This window comes from Rutilus rutilus (genome assembly GCF_951802725.1).
Source record: "Rutilus rutilus genome assembly, chromosome: 17".
Classification (NCBI taxonomy): Eukaryota; Metazoa; Chordata; class Actinopteri; order Cypriniformes; family Leuciscidae; genus Rutilus; species Rutilus rutilus.
Genome location: NC_140230.1, coordinates 15,748,878 through 15,769,428, shown reverse-complemented (window position 1 = coordinate 15,769,428; position 20,551 = coordinate 15,748,878). Strand labels below are relative to the sequence as shown.

Here is a 20,551-nt window from a genome sequence, read left to right as displayed (position 1 = left end):
GGTTGCTAGGGTCTTTTGGGTGGTTGCTAGGGTCTTTTGGGTGGTTGCTACGGTGTTCTGGGTGGTTGCTAGGGTCTTTTGGGTGGTTGCTAGGCGGTTGCTAGGGTCTTTTGGGTGGTTGCTAGGGTCTTTTGGGTGGTTGCTACGGTGTTCTGGGTGGTTGCTAGGGTCTTTTGGGTGGTTGCTAGGCGGTTGCTAGGGTGTTCTGGGGGGTTGCTATGGTATTCAGGGCGGTTGATATGGTGTTACTAGGTGGTTGGTAGTTATCACAGATGGTTACTATGGAGTTTTTATAGAGTTCTTAGCATGATCTTGGCATGATTTAACACTTAACTAATCGCTATTAGCATGTAGCTATTCACTGCTAGCATATGTAGCATGTTGGAAGTGCTGTTTGCTAGCATGAGTCAAAAGAGCCAAACCTCATCTCTATACGATGTTCTGATACAGAGATATAGGTCTTGCAAAACGGTTGCTAGGGTACTCAAGTTTGGTTGCTATGGAGTTGCTTGGGAGCTGGGAGCTTTAAACTTAAGAAGTTTAAATTGGTTTGAAGTTTAAAGTAGTTTAAAGTAGTTTGAAGTTTATGATAGATATATAAATAAGTTAGATAGATACAAACAAACAAACACACACACACACACACACACACACACACACACACACACACACTCACACAGACTACCTCGCTCACACACTCACTCAGACACACACACACACACACACTCAGAGTTTATGAGTTTAGAGTTTATAAGTGTACAAGTTTTTGAGTTTAGAGTTTATAAGTTTAAATGAGTTTAGAGTTCAGAATGTATTAATTTATGAGTTTAAGAGTTCATAAGTCTATGAATTCATGAGTTTATTAGTTAATTAGTTATTAAATTTAAGTTAATTAGTTTATAAGTGTATGAGATTAGAGTTTATTAGTTTAAATGAGTTTCATTGGCTAATATATATAGAATGGCAGTTTGAATTAGTTTTCAAGGGATTTAGATTTAAATTTTTGTCGGTTGGTGAGTTTGAATTTTTTTAGAATGCCCAATGTTAAGTCAATGGGAGTTTTTCCGAGTTTTGATCGTCATTTGTAGGAAAACCGTAAGTCCGATCAGTCTGAAAAGATAAAGCAACTAACTTCAGATCAGTTTGAGTGTGTGAGCCGAGTTTGGAGTATGTAGAGTTAAAGCTCTAGGACGAGTTTGAGTCAACAGTTTTTAACAGAAGAATAATAATAATAATAATAATAATAAGTTTAAATAGGATTTCAGTAAGTTGGCTCTCTCAAGCCAACTTAATAAGTTTAAATAGGATTTCAGTAAGTTGGCTCTCTCAAGCCAACTTAATAATAATAAGTTTAAATAGGATTTCAATATGTTGGCTCTCTCAAGCCAACTTAATAATAATAATAAGTTTAAATAGGATTTCAGTAAGTTGGCTCTCTCAAGCCAACTTAATAAGTTTAAATAGGATTTCAATATGTTGGCTCTCTCAAGCCAACTTAATAAGTTTAAGTACAATATCAGTAAGTTGGCTTTCTCAAGCCAACTTAATAAGTTTAAATAGGATTTCAATATGTTGGCTCTCTCAAGCCAACTTAATAAGTTTAAGTACAATATCAGTAAGTTGGCTTTCTCAAGCCAACTTAATGACCTATTAATTGTCATTAAAGTGAAATTGCTGAACTTAAATATACGAGCTTGAAAAAAAATCTCATTTTAGAAGAAAATTTCAGATTTGCATCTGAAGTCTTCATATATACAGTGAGGAAAATAAGTATTTGAACACCCTGCTATTTTGCAAGTTCTCCCACTTAGAAATCATGGAGGGGTCTGAAATTGTCATCGTAGGTGCATGTCCACTGTGAGAGACATAATCAAAAAAAAAAAATCCAGAAATCACAATGTATGATTTTTTAACTATTTATTTGTATGATACAGCTGCAAATAAGTATTTGAACACCTGAAAAAATCAATGTTAATATTTGGTACAGTAGCCTTTGTTTGCAATTACAGAGGTCAAACGTTTCCTGTAGTTTTTCACCAGGTTTGCACACACTGCAGGAGGGATTTTGGCCCACTCCTCCACACAGATCTTCTCTAGATCAGTCAGGTTTCTGGGCTGTCGCTGAGAAACACGGAGTTTGAGCTCCCTCCAAAGATTCTCTATTGGGTTTAGGTCTGGAGACTGGCTAGGCCACGCCAGAACCTTGATATGCTTCTTACAGAGCCACTCCTTGGTTATCTTGGCTGTGTGCTTCGGGTCATTGTCATGTTGGAAGACCCAGCCTCGACCCATCTTCAATGCTCTAACTGAGGGAAGGAGGTTGTTCTCCAAAATCTCGCAATACATGGCCCCGGTCATCCTCTCCTTAATACAGTGCAGTCGCCCTGTCCCATGTGCAGAAAAACACCCCCAAAGCATGATGCTACCACCCCCATGCTTCACAGTAGGGATGGTGTTCTTGGGATGGTACTCATCATTCTTCTTCCTCCAAACACGTTTAGTGGAATTATGACCAAAAAGTTCTATTTTGGTCTCATCTGACCACATGACTTTCTCCCATGACTCCTCTGGATCATCCAAATGGTCATTGGCAAACTTAAGACGGGCCTTGACATGTGCTGGTTTAAGCAGGGGAACCTTCCGTGCCATGCATGATTTCAAACCATGACGTCTTAGTGTATTACCAACAGTAACCTTGGAAACGGTGGTCCCAGCTCTTTTCAGGTCATTGACCAGCTCCTCCCGTGTAGTTCTGGGCTGATTTCTCACCTTTCTTAGGATCATTGAGACCCCACGAGGTGAGATCTTGCATGGAGCCCCAGTCCGAGGGAGATTGACAGTCATGTTTAGCTTCTTCCATTTTCTAATGATTGCTCCAACAGTGGACCTTTTTTCACCAAGCTGCTTGGCAATTTCCCCGTAGCCCTTTCCAGCCTTGTGGAGGTGTACAATTTTGTCTCTAGTGTCTTTGGACAGCTCTTTGGTCTTGGCCATGTTAGTAGTTGGATTCTTACTGATTGTATGGGGTGGACAGGTGTCTTTATGCAGCTAACGACCTCAAACAGGTGCATCTAATTTAGGATAATAAATGGAGTGGAGGTGGACATTTTAAAGGCAGACTAACAGGTCTTTGAGGGTCAGAATTCTAGCTGATAGACATGTGTTCAAATACTTATTTGCAGCTGTATCATACAAATAAATAGTTAAAAAATCATATTTTTTCTTTAGATTATGTCTCTCACAGTGGACATGCACCTACGATGACAATTTCAGACCCCTCCATGATTTCCACGTGGGAGAACTTGCAAAATAGCAGGGTGTTCAAATACTTATTTTCCTCACTGTGTGTATATACACTCACCTAAAGGATTATTAGGAACACCATACTTATACTGTGTTTGACTCCCTTTCGCCTTCAGAACTGCCTTAATTCTACGTGGCATTGATTCAACAAGGTGCTGAAAGCATTCTTTAGAAATGTTGGCCCATATTGATAGGATAGCATCTTGCAGTTGATGGAGATTTGTGGGATGCACATCCAGGGCACGAAGCTCCCGTTCCACCACATCCCAAAGATGCTCTATTGGGTTGAGATCTGGTGACTGTGGGGGCCATTTTAGTACAGTGAACTCATTGTCATGTTCAAGAAACCAATTTGAAATGATTCGAGCTTTGTGACATGGTGCATTATCCTGCTGGAAGTAGCCATCAGAGGATGGGTACATGGTGGTCATAAAGGGATGGACATGGTCAGAAACAATGCTCAGGTAGGCCGTGGCATTTAAACAATGCCCAATTGGCACTAAGGGGCCTAAAGTGTGCCAAGAAAACATCCCCCACACCATTACACCACCACCACCAGCCTGCACAGTGGTAACAAGGCATGATGGATCCATGTTCTCATTCTGTTTACGCCAAATTGTGACTCTACCATCTGAATGTCTCAACAGAAATCGAGACTCATCAGACCAGGCAACATTTTTCCAGTCTTCAACTGTCCAATTTTGGTGAGCTCGTGCAAATTGTAGCCTCTTTTTCCTATTTGTAGTGGAGATGAGTGGTACCCAGTGGGGTCTTCTGCTGTTGTAGCCCATCCGCCTCAAGGTTGTGCGTGTTGTGGCTTCACAAATGCTTTGCTGCATACCTCGGTTGTAACGAGTGGTTATTTCAGTCAAAGTTGCTCTTCTTTCAGCTTGAATCAGTCGGCCCATTCTCCTCTGACCTCTAGCATCAACAAGGCATTTTCGCCCACAGGACTGCCGCATACTGGATGTTTTTCCCTTTTCACACCATTCTTCGTAAACCCTAGAAATGGTTGTGCGTGAAAATCCCAGTAACTGAGCAGATTGTGAAATACTCAGACCGGCCCGTCTGGCACCAACAACCATGCCACGCTCAAAATTGCTTATCACCTTTCTTTCCCATTCTGACATTCAGTTTGGAGTTCAGGAGATTGTCTTGACCAGGACCACACCCCTAAATGCATTGAAGCAACTGCCATGTGATTGGTTGATTAGATAATTGCATTAATGAGAAACTGAACAGGTGTTCCTAATAATCCTTTAGGTGAGTGTGTATATATATATATATATATATATATATATATATATTTATATTATATTATATTATATTTATATATATATATATATATATATACAGTACCAGTCAAAAGTTTGGAAACATTACTATTTTTAATGTTTTTGAAAGAAGTCTCTTATGCTCATCAAGCCTGCAGTTAAAAAAAAAAAAAAAAAAAAAAAACCGTAATATTATGAAATATTATTACAATTTAAAATAATGGTTCTCTTTTTTAATATATTTTAAAATGTAATTTATTTTTGTGATGCAAAGCTGAATTTTCATCAGCAAGTACTCCAGTCTTTGGTGTCTTATGATCCTTCAGAAATCATTCTAATATGATGATTTGATACTCAGTTATTATCAATGATGGAAAGAGTTGTGCTGTTTAATATATTTTTTTGGAATACTTTTTTCAGGATTCATTGATGAGTAAAACGTTAACAGCATTTATTCATAAAAACAGCATTTATTCAAAATAAAAACATTTCTAACAATATAAATCGTTACCATCACCTTTTATCAATTTAACGCATCCTTGTTGAATTAAAGTACTAATTTCTTTAAAAAAAAATTGTTATTGTTCCCAAACTTTTGACCGGTAGTGTATATTGTTACAAAAGATTTCTATTCTAAATAAATACAGTTCTTTTCAACTTTTTATTCATCAAATAATCCTGAAAAAAGTATCTCAGGTTATAAAAAAAATATTAAGCAGCACAACTGTTTCCAACATTGATCATAAATCAGCATATTAGAATGATTTCTGAAGGATCATAAGACACCAAAGACTGGAGTACTTGCTGATGAAAATTCAGCTTTGCATCACAAAAATAAATTACATTTTAAAGTATATTAAAAAAGAGAACCATTATTTAAAATTGTAGTAATATTTCATATTATTACTGTTTTTTTTTTTTGTTTTTTTTTAACTGCAGGCTTGATGAGCATAAGAGACTTCTTTCAAAAACATTCAAAATAGTAACGTTTCCAAACTTTTGACTGGTACTGTGTATATATATATATATATATATATATATACACTCACCTAAAGGATTATTAGGAACACCTGTTCAATTTCTCATTAATGCAATTATCTAATCAACCAATCACATGGCAGTTGCTTCAATGCATTTAGGGGTGTGGTCCTGGTCAAGACAATCTCCTGAACTCCAAACTGAATGTCAGAATGGGAAAGAAAGGTGATTTAAGCAATTTTGAGCGTGGCATGGTTGTTGGTGCCAGACGGGCCGGTCTGAGTATTTCACAATCTGCTCAGTTACTGGGATTTTCACGCACAACCATTTCTAGGGTTTACAAAGAATGGTGTGAAAAGGGAAAAACATCCAGTATGCGGCAGTCCTGTGGGCGAAAATGCCTTGTTGATGCTAGAGGTCAGAGGAGAATGGGCCGACTGATTCAAGCTGATAGAAGAGCAACTTTGACTGAAATAACCACTCGTTACAACCCGAGGTATGCAGCAAAGCATTTGTGAAGCCACAACATGCACAACCTTGAGCTGATGGGCTACAACAGCAGAAGACCCCACCGGGTACCACTCATCTCCACTACAAATAGGAAAAAGAGGCTACAATTTGCACGAGCTCACCAAAATTGGACAGTTGAAGACTGGAAAAATGTTGCCTGGTCTGATGAGTCTCGATTTCTGTTGAGACATTCAGATGGTAGAGTCAGAATTTGGCGTAAACAGAATGAGAACATGGATCCATCATGCCTTGTTACCACTGTGCAGGCTGGTGGTGGTGGTGTAATGGTGTGGGGGATGTTTTCTTGGCACACTTTAGGCCCCTTAGTGCCAATTGGGCATCGTTTAAATGCCACGGCCTACCTGAGCATTGTTTCTGACCATGTCCATCCCTTTATGACCACCATGTACCCATCCTCTGATGGCTACTTCCAGCAGGATAATGCACCATGTCACAAAGCTGATGCAATGTCAAATTGGTTTCTTGAACATGACAATGAGTTCACTGTACTAAAATGGCCCCCACAGTCACCAGATCTCAACCCAATAGAGCATCTTTGGGATGTGGTGGAACGGGAGCTTCGTGCCCTGGATGTGCATCCCACAAATCTCCATCAACTGCAAGATGCTATCCTATCAATATGGGCCAACATTTCTAAAGAATGCTTTCAGCATCTTGTTGAATCAATGCCACGTAGAATTAAGGCAGTTCTGAAGGCGAAAGGGGGTCAAACACAGTATTAGTATGGTGTTCCTAATAATCCTTTAGGTGAGTGTATATATATATATATATATTTGTTTGTCCACATGTACACGTTTGTTGATCTTTACATAAGTCAAGCCATCGTTACACACCACTTCACACCAGTGTGCCATTCGTTTAGACAGTCAAAATAATGTTTCTCTAGTTACTCTAATTTTCTGAAGACGTCAGATATTGATTCTCCTGTGTGGCTCATTCTAGTTCTCTCTTCATTACCTTCCTCTGCCCCTTTGTCCCACCACTTTACATGCATTTGACTGCATCATACGTCACTCACAACGAAATTGAATATAGATTGTCGCTTGATGGCTTTGTCAAAGTGTGAAATGAGCAATGAATGAAAATTACTGTGCAGCACTGCAGTGAATGTCAAAGTCTCATCTTTTCCAGCATTTTTAGTTTAAATCACAAAGGACCTCTCTAAATGTGCTTCAAATATGGCAGTGATCAAACGTCGAATGTTTGGCCTTCTTTGTCGCCGCAGAAGCCCAGCGTGCATTAGACGATGTGTTGTCAGGACATGAGGTTATTGACTTTTTTTTTTTAATGCTGACCCATTGAACTCCAGGGACCACATTAGTTTTAAGGCCTATCATCATCTCAGACTTTGCTCCGCTCTGAAATTACCACAGCGGTGTCACATCATCGGGAGCTAAACGCCGGAGCCAGGAAATTTATGTTTAAGGCTGATGCTCCTGGAACAGAGTTTTTTATTAAACGGGCTTAGAATGAGAGTGCTAGAGCTGAGATCTCCAGAAGAAAAAGAGGTAGAAGTGTGTGCTCCAGTGCTTGAGTAGATCCTCACATCAAGTCATTTTGATTCAAGGTATGATGTTAACAAGAAAGTGAGATTGAGGGATTGATGATCTCAGAGAAGCAATATTTGACACAATCCACCTCATCCCCATTAAAATCCTATTCTGCCGCCCGTAGGTTCTGTAAATCAGAGAGCTCTGAATCTCTGGGCGCAGGTGGCACTCACCCTGCAGTGGGGGCTCTACGGCAGCAGGCGGCCCACTCGCGCTCCAGCTCGGGTCTGGCCAGACGTTCTGCTTCTGTAGCTGACCCCACACCCAGTCAAAAACCCAGCCAGACCCAGACCGAGTCCCGCTCCCAGAAACACAACAGGGTAAGTGCTAATTACCAGATCAAAGAGAATTTTCATACCTTCACATTTTCTGCTGAAATTCGGGGTAAAATGTACATTAGCATATTGGTACCATTGTGTTTATCATGTGAGATTAGGTCATTAGAGATAGGTTAGAGTTTTAGATTAGATATTGGTTATAAATAGGTCAATATTGGGTATTTAATTGTCCATGCTTATTTTTATATTTGGATGACCTTTTGACGTCATCTAATGCTCACTTAAAATGTATCTTTAAAAGAAAGATAATTGAATAACTATTAAATGTCATTTTTTAGCAAATCTCTAAATGAATAGAGTCAATCTCTATCAATAAATGAACAATCTCCAATAATGACTGACTGACTGTGCATTATCCTGCTTATAACCTTACAATTTAACAAATAAATATATGGGCATGAAATATTGATTCAGGTGCTAAGAGACATAAAACTAGTACAGCTATGTAGGAAATTGGTTGCCAGGGCAGGGACAATGGTCAAATATGCAGTTTAAGGGTCATTATAACAAAATATCTGCCCACTAAATGCTGCAGTTTGACCAGTTAGAATCAAGTATTCCAGTGATAAACCAAAATTGCTCTCAACCCATTTAAAACCTTAAACCTTCTTATTCAGTGAATTCACTACTACAGTCATCAGCAAATGTCAGGGCTTTATGTGAGGTCTGTGAGTGCTATAGATACGTGATTGTGCATCGTTCTCATCCGGTGTTTCTGCTTCAGATGCTGAGGGAGGTGGTTGCTAAGACGCTCGATAAACACGGGATCAGCAGCAAGCACAAGTGCTTTGAAGCCTGCAGTCAAAGACTGTTTGACATATCAAAGTTTTATCTGAAGGTGGGTACGAATCGTTGCCTCTTCCCCCCTCGCACCCTGCTGTCCTGCCTTTAGGACATCTTTGAAGCTCTCAAAATATGCTGTGTAAACGCTGCCGATTGATGTTATCTACATCATTTATCCATGACAGGGGAGCAAAAACTTCGTTCAAGAAAAACTTTTTCAATTCGCTTTGTTCCTAAAGCATTTAGCGTGGAAAAAGTTATTGAAGGTTTTTCCGTGCACAAAAATCATTCATAATTTGCTCAATTTATACAGGCTGGCTTTTCTACTGTACCTTTAAGACCTCAGTATAAAAATGACCTTACCAGCATCTTAGTGTTGTTCATCAGGACAGGTCAAATCGCTGAATACTGAATAGACATTGATGTACTGTATAAACATCACGTCAGTGGCTATAAGTGTGTTGTAAGGTTGTGACTCTTATAATCAGAAGTTTTTAAACAATCCATTTTTGACGTTTTGTTTCAGTAAATGTTCTGAGTAGAATGAGGGAACTTTATGTGAATACCTATTTAAATATATTTTAGAATTCAATTTATTCTATGATCCTTCAGAAATAATTCTAACATACTGATTTGGTGAGACATCAAAAACACTTCATATTTTTGTGGATTCTACGATAAATGGAAAGAAAATAAATCATTTTTGTAACCATGTAAATGTCTTTCTTTACTGTTACTTTTGATTCATTTAATGCATACTTGAATTAAAGTATTTTCTTTCAAACAAAAATCTTACTGACTTGAATTTTGAATGGTGTATGCATGCATAAATGTAATAAATCATTAGCAAAGCTTCCACAGTGTTTTTCATTAAGCCGTTATGCCTCAGCAACCTGTTTGTTTTGCAACAGGATCTGAAAACCTCACGTGGCCTTCACGAGGAAATGAAGAAAGCAGCCAGTAACAATGTCAAACAGGTAACGTTAAAGCACACACTTCAGTTTGAGATGCCTGGCACACCTGAGGGGCTGTTTACACCTGGTCACTTCATGCGTTTTCTCAGATCAGATAGCTATCCGATCGTGAAAAGACCAGGTGTAAATGCCCTCCAAAACGCATTCAAGACGGATTTGAATCCGATCGCTCAAACCACTTCAGGAGGTGGTCTGGGCCGCATTCCAGACGAAACTGGACAAGTGTAAATGCATCTGGTTGTTGAAACCACATATGTAAATTGTACTCCTCCCAAAAATGGCAAAAAAATAAAATAAACGTGTGAGAGCGTGTTATAGGCTATATGTAATGTTATAGCCAGATACAACGACGCTACTGGAGCACGCATCACCGCAGATGAGAAGCTGAGCATCTATTCATTAAGCCAATGTGCAAACTATCGCAAATCAAAGTGAAAGTAAGTCGCAGACGCTTAACACACAATCATCATCATCATTAAAAGTAAAGAAACGAAATGATCTTACCAGGGCTGTTGCCGCTCTCTCTTATTGCGGTCTTTGATTTTGACATTTTAGAAAATGCAGCTCATATCTGTTGTATTCGGTGGCGTGCACTTCATCAAATCTGCATATAGCGCGGGAATTGAAGATCGGATTTAAATCCGTTTCGCAAAAACACATTTATGTGACCAGGTGTAAATGGAATCGTTTTGATGAATCAGATAGCTATCCGATCTGAGAAAACGCATGAAGTGGCCAGGTGTAAACAGCCCCTGAGTTGTTGAGCATGACAGTTTACAACTGTTATTTTATTTTGAGTGATTTGATTTTGTAAGATGCCTTCAAAATGTATATAATGTAATAGATTTCCACACACACACTTTTCTCATCCACAGGTGATTGATTGGGTTGTGGAGAAATCTTCTAAAAGATGAACAGAAGAATTTTCAGTCAGAAATGTTGAAGGTAAACCTGCAGCAGGATGTCATGATCAGAACAACATGATGCTACAAAAATTGTATAAGCTTGTAGAAAAGAGCTTCTAATGCTATATAACTTCTCACAGCATTAATCATGGAAATGTTCCTGACAGGAGGCATGTATGTTTCTGTTGTTTTTTACGTATTTGTGATAATCATTGATTTTAATGTATTAAAAAGTTATTTTATTTGTTTTTACATGGTTTTCACTAGAAAAGAAATGTCGTGAACTCTGTCTGACAAACAACAGCCAAATATGGCTGCATGTTTTCTGAGAAACCCTGTTTTGCATCATGAAAATCAGTCAGAGGGCGTTTCTGACCAGATCACGTTTCAGTAATCAGAGTTCACTCAAATCACCACTCGAGCATGAAACAAGGAACACATGAAACTTTCAAGCTTTTTTCCAAAACCTCATCATGCCCTCTGATTACCACGTCTTTTTGTTTATCACACACAAGCTATCGCCGCTAAACCTCCACTGCACGGATCTCGCAAGTAGTTTGCCCCGAAATGACTGCTGTGTTGGGATCAAAAGGTCACACTGGTTTGAGGTCATAAAGAGTATTTGCTCCCTGGTACTCCTTGCCCAGAGAGGGTTGAGGGTGTCTCGTTTGGCAAAGTTGCCGGACACATTCCAGTCCCACACAGGGCCATTGTTCTCACTTCTGGGTGCCCAGAGGGGTGATGGGAAAGGAGGGAGGGGGGTTGCACATTACATTGGCAGCCCTGAGAGCCCTCGAAGGCAACATGCAATCTGAACTCACTCGCTGCTTATCAACAGAGCTGCTCTGGTTAATAGGGTGGAACTCAATGTTATGATAGTGAATAATAAAACAGATTCTTTTAATAGGGTTTCTGTTTATTTCGATACATTGCGATACTCGGTTTTCCCCAGCTTTGAATCAGTATTTGGACCTCTATTAAACTGCAGACTGACAAGAAGCTCTTTTCTACAGTGTTTAAGCGTCTCACTTTGTTCTCCATGCTGACGTCTTGATATAAAAAGGGTTCCTATCATGAGGAATTAAATTTAGCTTGATCCTTTCATAAGAGTTCATTGTACTATGAAAACATGCTGTAATTTTCAGAACTTCAAACTTCCTCCTAGTGACCATTTATTGAAACTTAAGCTGAAAATGAGGAAGCATAAATAACGTTATTGTTCCTAAACAGTAGAAGTAATGAGTAAAACACGGAAGAGGACGCGTGTAGAATCTGCTGATGGAGAATCTGAAAATGTATTTAATTCACACCATCATTTACTCATCCTCTTATCATTCCATACATGCATGACTTTGTTCTGCTGAATAAAAAAACAATTTTGAAGAATGTTTTTCTCCACATTATTGAAGTCAATGGAGTCCAAATATATCACAATATTTGGATTTGCATTGACCAGTGTTTTAATTTAAGAATGAATCACGCAGAGTAATTAAGTCGCTTCAGTAGACCTAAATATACCAGTCAAGTCGTATTAAATATATATTTAAGGTGCGTTCACACCATGTACAAAATTACAGTAATTACGAGATTCCCAACTTGTAAAACGCATTTACATCCTAGAACTTATTACAGCTTGAAAGCTCTGACTTGTAAAATGTAGTTATTACAAAATATTTATCTTTGTGAGTATTTATTATTAATAACTATGTTCATCTTATTAACGAAAGAATAATCTGAAACTTGACGTACAATAGTTTAGTCAAGCAAGCACAAAGTTTATTCTGTTTAACAAAGGCATTTGCATAAATGTGGTCTTGTCTTTTTAGTACTCAAATTACTAAGATTCACTTTGCCGTTAACAGTGTTGCCGTACAAATGCCTAATTTTGAGTCTGAGGATGTTCCAGCTTGCCATCTAGTAATTATGGCATGGCATGAGAACAGCATAACTTTTAGAGCTTGAAAGTCTTGGATTTTCATTGACTTTCATAATTTGAACAGAATCATTCTTCAAATTCATTATCTTTTGTGTTCCAGTCGAGTTTGAAATGACACGAGGGTGAGAAAATGACAGAAATTTCATTTTAGAATGAAATATCCCTTTACTGTCGAAAGCAGGTTCCCAGGCCTGTGACTCCTGGATCTGTCATGTGCGCTGGAATGTGGCAGGGACGGTTTCACAGATGAGACAAAGGCTGTGCCACAGGGGCCCTACTGTCCCCAAATACATAACCCCTTCAATGGAGCAGTGCTCTGGGAACGCTCAGTGCCCGACAATGGACACTAATTGCTGGTTAACTTGGAAATTCTCGAGTAGTCTAATTTATAATCTGACATCTGAAGTACTTGAATGGGCTTTGTGTCTGCATATGACCACAGGCCAACGAGAGCGAATCTGAGCCACCACAATAGTTGTTATGCTAACGTACATGCATGCACATCACGCACTAATTGAGAACATTCTTCTGATGAATATTAAAAAAAACAACTACACAAATGTGGCAGCGTTTCTAAAGTTTTCTTTTGCATGTCACAGGTTTGTACAGCAGTACTCCCGATTTTGAAAGCGAAACGTTTGTTAAAGTCACCGAAACTCCATTTGTCTGTGGAAACAGATACACTGTTCTGAAGGGGAGGGCTGACCCTGTCTCGATTTTCCCCTTTTGTCACAAAGGCCTTGTGAAAGCAGACAGTTTGTTGACATGCCTCTTTGATGACCGGCACTCTAGAATGCCCTTGTTGATTCTGCTCAACCGTCGGTGTAGTGCATTTCCCGAGTGAAAGCACCAGAAACTAAACGAGATGTTTTAACTTTTATGTGCATTAACAGGGTTTAAACTAGCCTTTCTTTAATCCACATTAGCTGCCAGACAGATGCAATAACTCAGACAGCTGTCACACAGATGGCCGCCTTCCCTACCGTTATATAGAAGTGAATGGTACTGTAAGTGCTGAATACTCTGCTGTATTGGATTCTAAAATAATACTTCCAGTATATTTTTTAGTTCCAATCACAAGCTAGTGTTCATTATATAGTTTGAATTTTTTCTCTTAAAAAATCAATGTGAAATTGTGTTTCACTATAATTAATATTTCTCTGAAAAATACATAGTTTATCATTACTGAAATGCAATTAAAATCATTCAGAGGTCTGCTACAGTATCAGTTCTGCATCATCGTCCTCACTTAGTCTTGCGAGTTCCACCTCGTTCTGGATTTCCCTTCTCAGTGTTGAAATGATCACGCCACGTTGAAATAATCAGTCTATGACAGTTCAGTCTCAGGCTACCAATCCTAATCTTGCGATCTTGGCTGATAGGAAGGAGTGGAGGATAAAAACAATAGGCTTGGGACAGGAGTGCAAGTCCAGTTGCTGTAAATGGAAAAAAACAAAACAAGGTATTAAGCAATGAAGGGAAGTTCCTGATGTGACAAACACATGTTGAGAGCAACAATCGGGCAGATCTTCTCAGGAACTTCTATCAGTACAGACATGCATCATTTCCTGCTCTCCAGAATTCCTCCTATTGATGGTGTATATATATATATATATATTCGTTCATTTAATTAATAAGTTATGGGGGGAAAACGTGTTAAAATTATTAACACATTTAACGCACCCACCCCAGGGTCATCTTACACGTCATGGCTCAATATTGCCAATGAAAATATTATCTATAAAGCCAGAGCAGAACTGTTGTTAGTCTCCGAGCAACACACAGCATTGTTTAATTTATGAAAGAATCTGCATTTTGAGCGAATCAATCGGGTGAACCAGTGATTCAATGGCCCATTCATAAAGAGAGCCATTTACTTCATTCCTGAATGAATCAGCCATTTGAACCAATCGAATGAATGAATGACTCAATGACTTACTCATTTAGACATTTACCACCACCTACTCATAGTTTTAGTTTCTTATTTAGAGTATCATTTCATAAAAAAAAGTTTTTTTTTCTTTTCATTATTAATAAAAAACAATTAAAGGTATAGTTCACCCAAAAATAGTAAAATAAAATTCTTTCATCATTTAATCACCCTCATGGCCACTGAAGCCCAAAAGTTAATGTGTAATAAATGTTGAATCAAAATTTTTTTTGTCTATTTGATGGTTTCCTCATTTACCACAATAATGACTTTAAATTATCTTTTGGGGTTATGTGCGAATATTTTGCAATTAATTAGGTTAATTCATCGCCATGTCATGTAATAATTAGATTTAAAAAATAAAATAAAAATCACTTAACAGCCCTAATATATATATAAACAGCAATATTTATTTATATATCTTTAATAAACCTGTAAAATGCCACACTAAGATGTCCATGAACATTTACTAATGACGCAAACGACTCACTGAATCAGATTAATTTAGCTATGAATCATTACAATGAAGCTAAATAAATTATTAGATCAGTAGTTAATTACTGTTTTATTTTTAATCTAACTTAAATAATAGCAAAACTTTTTTTTGACAAAAAATCATTTTGTTGCTGCTGAATGAACCTCAGATTTGACTCACAATTTCACCCTCGTTTCCACCAAAATCCAGATAGAGGATCCGTACGCCGTCGTCCGCAGACATCTTCAGCTTTTCAAACGGGTAGCTGAAAAGTGTCCGTGCCAGAGAGCTGTCGTCTCCATCTGCTATGACAGAGAAACCTTGCTCATAGTGAATGACCAACCGACAGTCCTGACCCTGATACATACAACCTGAAGGAACAGAAACATGGAAGCTTTAAAGAATATTCCAAATTCAATACAGCTGTCAAAACTATGATTAACATATATATATATATATATATATATATATATACACACACATACACAGTAGTCAACATTTCATGATCCACTTTATATATATATATACACATAAAGTGGATCAAAAAAGTTCATCAAAGTTGTGTGTATATATATATATATAAAGTTCATACTATTTTAAAACACTTTCAAAGATAAAAAATCTGTGAAATTGTAAAAATCCTTTACTTTATTTGATGGATGAAAATTGTCCCCACCTCAACTTTACAGATCTAATAATAAACATTTTACTGAATTATTCATGCAGATGCTTTCACATCTTCTAGAAATATATTTTTCAAGTACTATAAAAAAAAAAGATATCAAGTATTAATGATTTGAACTGCCTGGTTGGTCAATCCAAGCAAATTTCATTAAGGTATGAATAAAATGGAAGTGTATTCCATCTGTGAGATGAATCTCCTTTGAATCCTGATAATTGGTAAATCATTTATCACCAGTAATCTCTGCTCAATACCTCCCTAGTTCCATCAAATACATCACAGGACTCCATGTATCTAGTATCACTCCTCCAGTCCATTCAATAACAGCTCATCAGGCACCACAGGATGTGTAGAAAGAAACCTACTGTTACCATGTCTATTGTGAGCGTGCCAGAGATCCACTTCTGCTGTTTCCTCCATTTGCCCCAATAAAGCTTCCTGAATCGCTCTTTGACCGGGTAATTGCGAGGCTAGTGTGTTCTTTTCACATTGTGTATCTCTGAGAAACCCCTCGGCTCTGGCTACAACCCAGTCCATTAGGCTGATTAGATCATCACAGCAATGAAAAAGCATCTTCTTCTGCAATTTACCCATTAAATCTGAATTACACTGACATTAAATAGTCAAACACCTATTAATCACTTACTTTGGGTGAGGGGGCCGATTTCGGAATACTGTTCCCATGTCACTCTTAAAAATACTGTAACCTTATCCCCCATCCAAACGGCTTGATCTTCAGGACTGAGGGACTCTTTCCCACCAGATGGGCTTTTTAAGCACAAACTGCATCCTTTTTAACTACAACAGCTTGGCCCTGATATACTTCAAGCGAAATTGAAGAACTGTTTGGTTTAAAGTAATCTGACTTAACTTGACTGGAGTGCCAAATTGCAGAGCTTGTGCAAACATCCTCATCTCTATGATCAGATGCTTTCTTAACCGCTGTTTTCTCACCGCTGTTATTTTTGATGTGTGTTTATTTTGTTATTGCGAGGAAAGTGCGCACATATTTACATATTCATGATCTAAACGCCGCTCTCAGCAGCATCAGGATGTTCGCTAACAGTATACAGCTGCATAGGTATTTCCTAAACGAAGAAAGAAATAGAACTTCGCTATGAGTATATCGGGCCGTTAATTCAGTAATTCAACTGCAAGTGTTTCTCATGTGCCTATGCAGGCTTATCTTTTCCAAATCATGAATAATAACACATTTACTTTAATACTTTTAGTCTGTGCGCAATTTGCTTTACAAAGCATAAACAAGAAAGAACATCTAAATATGAAAATCTGTCATTTGATCAGAGCCATTGTGGGCCCCTCAAATTAATAAAGCAATGTGAAAAGCGCCACAGAGACAAATGGCTTAATTATAGTTGTCTAATTACTTTATTAATATGTATTTATTAATTCATTTTATTAGTATTTATATATATATATATATATATATATATATATATATATATATTTAATATATAATTAATATATATTTAATTATATTATATTATATATATTTCTTGTCGAATAACAAATAAAACTAGTAATAATAAAACAGCATTACATTCTCATTTGGCCTTGGGCTATATATATATTTTTTTTTTTTGCCTTTTTATCATTACAGCCTGAAAAAGGATTGTGAAGCTTGTGGCCAACTATAAAAGCAATATATGACGTCACTGAATTTTTACAGAACCTTAAGAAAATTCATCTTTGGAGACATTAACTCCCTGAACAGATTACAAGATTAGACTAAACACAGGTAATGGAGCATCAGCTGCCAAATGGGCCTTTCCCATAAAATCCCAAATATGGAGCAGCTCCAAGATTCTGACGCAAACCGAATCTTTTTAAGGGAAGAAAAATGTCACATCCAGTCTAACTTGTTATTCGCCGTGATAAAAGCGGTCTGGTTTGTTTTGAGAGGATCTGCATCTGTTGCTCTCTGCTACAAACTCAAAGTAATTAATGTTCTCCCAAATGTATTAATTAGTGATTCTGGCATGTTGTAACAAGGTCAGTCTATTTTTATTATGTTTCTTTCAGTAGATTTTTCCAGAGTACGTCTTCCTACACCAATGCTAACGTGCTTAACTCGTGACAATTAAATCACCATTAATCATTGCTCGGTTTAATCTCTGTCTACTTGCCATTCTAGCATTGTAGGTTAAGTGGAAAATTATCCAAAAGCCTGATCTCAGAACATATGAAAATATCTGACAGAAGGGGAAAACCACGAGATATCCAAATAAGGCGTGGTAATCTCCAGGGGCTCGCATTCAGTTCAGCAACGGCGGATCATTTCCTATCAGTCTAGCCTAAGGGACTGCCTGAGAGCTTCAATTCCCCAGAATGCTTTGCTCGGTGCCCCTCGCCTGCTGCATTGAGACCACACAGGAACTCTGCCATGGCATTCCATTCTAAAAATACACTCTTTACCAAAACGACTTCAGTATAAATAACATAGATCCAAAAGTCAGAAATATTGTAGTGCAGCACAGAGCGTTTGGGAATTCAGAGTACAGTAGGAGCCACCGACCGTGACATCAGACGGCCGAGATGCATTTATCTTTGCATACGAGCTTGCATGTAACCACAAATCTACATTTGACACTAGTATGAGTATATTTTTTAAGAAACTATAGCTGAGAAACTAATGTAAAAAGAGGAAGCTGGATGAAAGAAAATGCATATAATAAATGAGATTCACTTATTGTAAAGAAAACTGAAAACAGGTGGGGAAAAAAAGATACAAATGTGTAAAATATTTCACTCTGATGAAAAAATTTGGATATCTGAATAAAAACTTTTTTTTTTTTTTTTTTTTTACTTTTGTTAATAAATAAATAACCTAGTAAAGAAATGGCAAATAATCCTGGTACAATAGACCACTTCAAAAGATGCGGTTTCATTTTTAAACCTTATTGTGCATGTTTCTCGTGCTGAGAATTATTCCTAGCTGTGAATAGGTCATAAGACGTGAGAAAGGAGCAAGAAGTAGGATCCATACTCACTGGTAGTGACTTCTTTGATCATCTCGGCAGATGCGTGGCAGCCAGTGACTATGTGTCTGGTCCAGAGTGACAGGTCTTTGCATGTCTCTGCTCTGAAGAGGTGGGCTTCGATACCCAATCTGGTTCCTGTTCGTGTAGCAAAGGACAACTCGCCACCAGGCTGTGGTGAACCCTTATCTGGACCAGAATGCACCAGCCTATGATAAAAAAACCTCAACATAAGAGATTTGGTTTCCTGTTGTATCATCTCAAAGGTATCATTGAGGAATAGAATAGACTGCTCAAAAACACTGCTATTTTAATATGAAGTATTCATCTAGATTAATCGAAGAAATAATCGGCCAACTAATCGATTATCAAAATAATCGTTAGTTGCAGCTCTACTATTAAGTACAGTCTTGTTCCTTTGTCTTTTTGTTCAATCAAAGTTTGCAATTTTGTGATTCACCTAGTAGCTGGTTGGTTTGGTTCATGGCTTATAACTTCTTAACGAAGAGTTTTTTTTTTTAAATCCCTATGGGAAAAATACCTGCAGAACCAAGGCCACTGAAACAGTGGACGGGCACTGTCGCATTCTATTTACTGGCGTGGGATTTAGTCCAATGAGTTTTCACTGTTTGCGGAGCTGCCCTGCTTGACAGAAACTTGAGATTTCAAAATGAGTTTTGAAAAGTTTTTAGAAAAAGCACAGCTATACTTTCTGCCATTTTGGACAATCTCAAGGTCAACAAAATATTAACACATGCCAACTGAGCCTATGATAACTGCCCTATCAGCCCTAGAGTGAGATCTGGGCTGCAGTCCAGTTAAACTTGGACTTCAAATCTATCCCTTGTAGCAATAGCTGCCGCCTCATACAGCCTCAACAGGCCTTTAATAGCCGTAATGCTTTTGTACTGTTTCTTTCCAACTGGCTGAGAAAGACTGCAGTTGTGTATTTCAGTTCCCAATTGATCAGCACTGCCAACTGCCATGCAAAAAGTCTGAGTGTTTGCATGTGTGTGTGTGTACAGAGGGTTTTGCAAGTGTGTACACCATGATTGGTTTTCCAAAGGTGTGTTTGTGTGAACGAGCAAAAAGACAGCCGTAACGCTGTGTGTGAGTGTGTACCGTGTGGCGAGCAGAGGGTAGGTGTGTGTCGGGCTGAGCCAGTGTTCTCTCATGCGTGGCATACTGTCAAACAGCAGCAGGTCTTTCTCCGTCAACATCACGAGCACCGGCTTCCAGCGTTGTCTTTCACTTTCCGTCTGAAACACACACACACACACCCTCAGTAAAGTCAACATGAATTCAAAAGAAACCCCATTTATTTTCTTAATGCAAGTTCCTTTTCCTCATGTATAAAGCTTTGCCTGAAAGTATGCACACACAAAAGTTTTCAGATATACAAGACCTATACATAGTTCACTTTATTTATCCCAGTTAGGGGAAGATTGCGGGCACAATCTTCATTCCCCTACCCATCTCCTCCTCGAAACGTCCTGATTTTGCAGGGTCAACATATTTTGTTGGTACTGGAACAACATTCCAGTCCGAAAATGTAATCATAACCATATCCCTACCTCTAAACCTAACCCTACCCATAGGTTACCTCTAAAATCAGAGGGAAATGACAAGTGAGTGACACTGATGTAGAAGTGCCTAACCCTGGCTGTAAGCCTAAACTAAACCGTAAACTTGTGCCTCAAATCAGTTCCAGGATCAACAAAGATGTTGATCCAGGAACATGTTGTACTTGATACAATCAGGTTCGGAGGTACGCACAATGGCTTTGTTATCATGCATAAATATAATTTACATACTGTACGCAAAGCATCTTTGTTTTCTATTAAAAGCATTCTAAAAACAAGATAAATTTACCAGAGAAGCAAAACCTTACGA

At 38.1% G+C, this 20,551-nt stretch overlaps 2 protein-coding genes across 4 annotated transcripts in view; one reads left to right on the top strand and one right to left on the bottom strand.

Annotated features, from left to right (window-relative positions):
- mtbp (MDM2 binding protein) overlaps positions 1–20,551 on the top strand; it is a 79,249-nt gene that overhangs the window by 41,738 nt on the left and 16,960 nt on the right. For 2 of the 3 annotated variants that reach the window (XM_084386108.1, XM_084386110.1), the window contains 4 exons: positions 7,761–7,956; positions 8,699–8,812; positions 9,669–9,734; positions 10,607–10,887. In XM_084386108.1, the coding sequence (XP_084242234.1) occupies positions 7,761–7,956; positions 8,699–8,812; positions 9,669–9,734; positions 10,607–10,645 (415 nt within the window). In that variant the 3' untranslated portion in view covers positions 10,646–10,887. Of the gene's footprint in view, positions 1–7,760; positions 7,957–8,698; positions 8,813–9,668; positions 9,735–10,606; positions 10,888–20,551 lie in introns of those variants that run through there. The other variant, XM_084386109.1, reaches the window with a different exon arrangement.
- Positions 11,540–20,551, bottom strand: part of sntb1 (syntrophin, basic 1) — a 32,047-nt gene continuing 23,035 nt past the window's right edge. Inside the window, exons 4-7 of the mRNA XM_084386111.1 lie at positions 19,781–19,917; positions 18,671–18,867; positions 15,158–15,348; positions 11,540–14,008 (exon numbers count right to left, since the gene is read on the bottom strand). Coding sequence (XP_084242237.1) covers positions 13,916–14,008; positions 15,158–15,348; positions 18,671–18,867; positions 19,781–19,917 — 618 coding nt within the window. The 3' untranslated portion in view covers positions 11,540–13,915. The remainder of the gene's footprint in view (positions 14,009–15,157; positions 15,349–18,670; positions 18,868–19,780; positions 19,918–20,551) is intronic.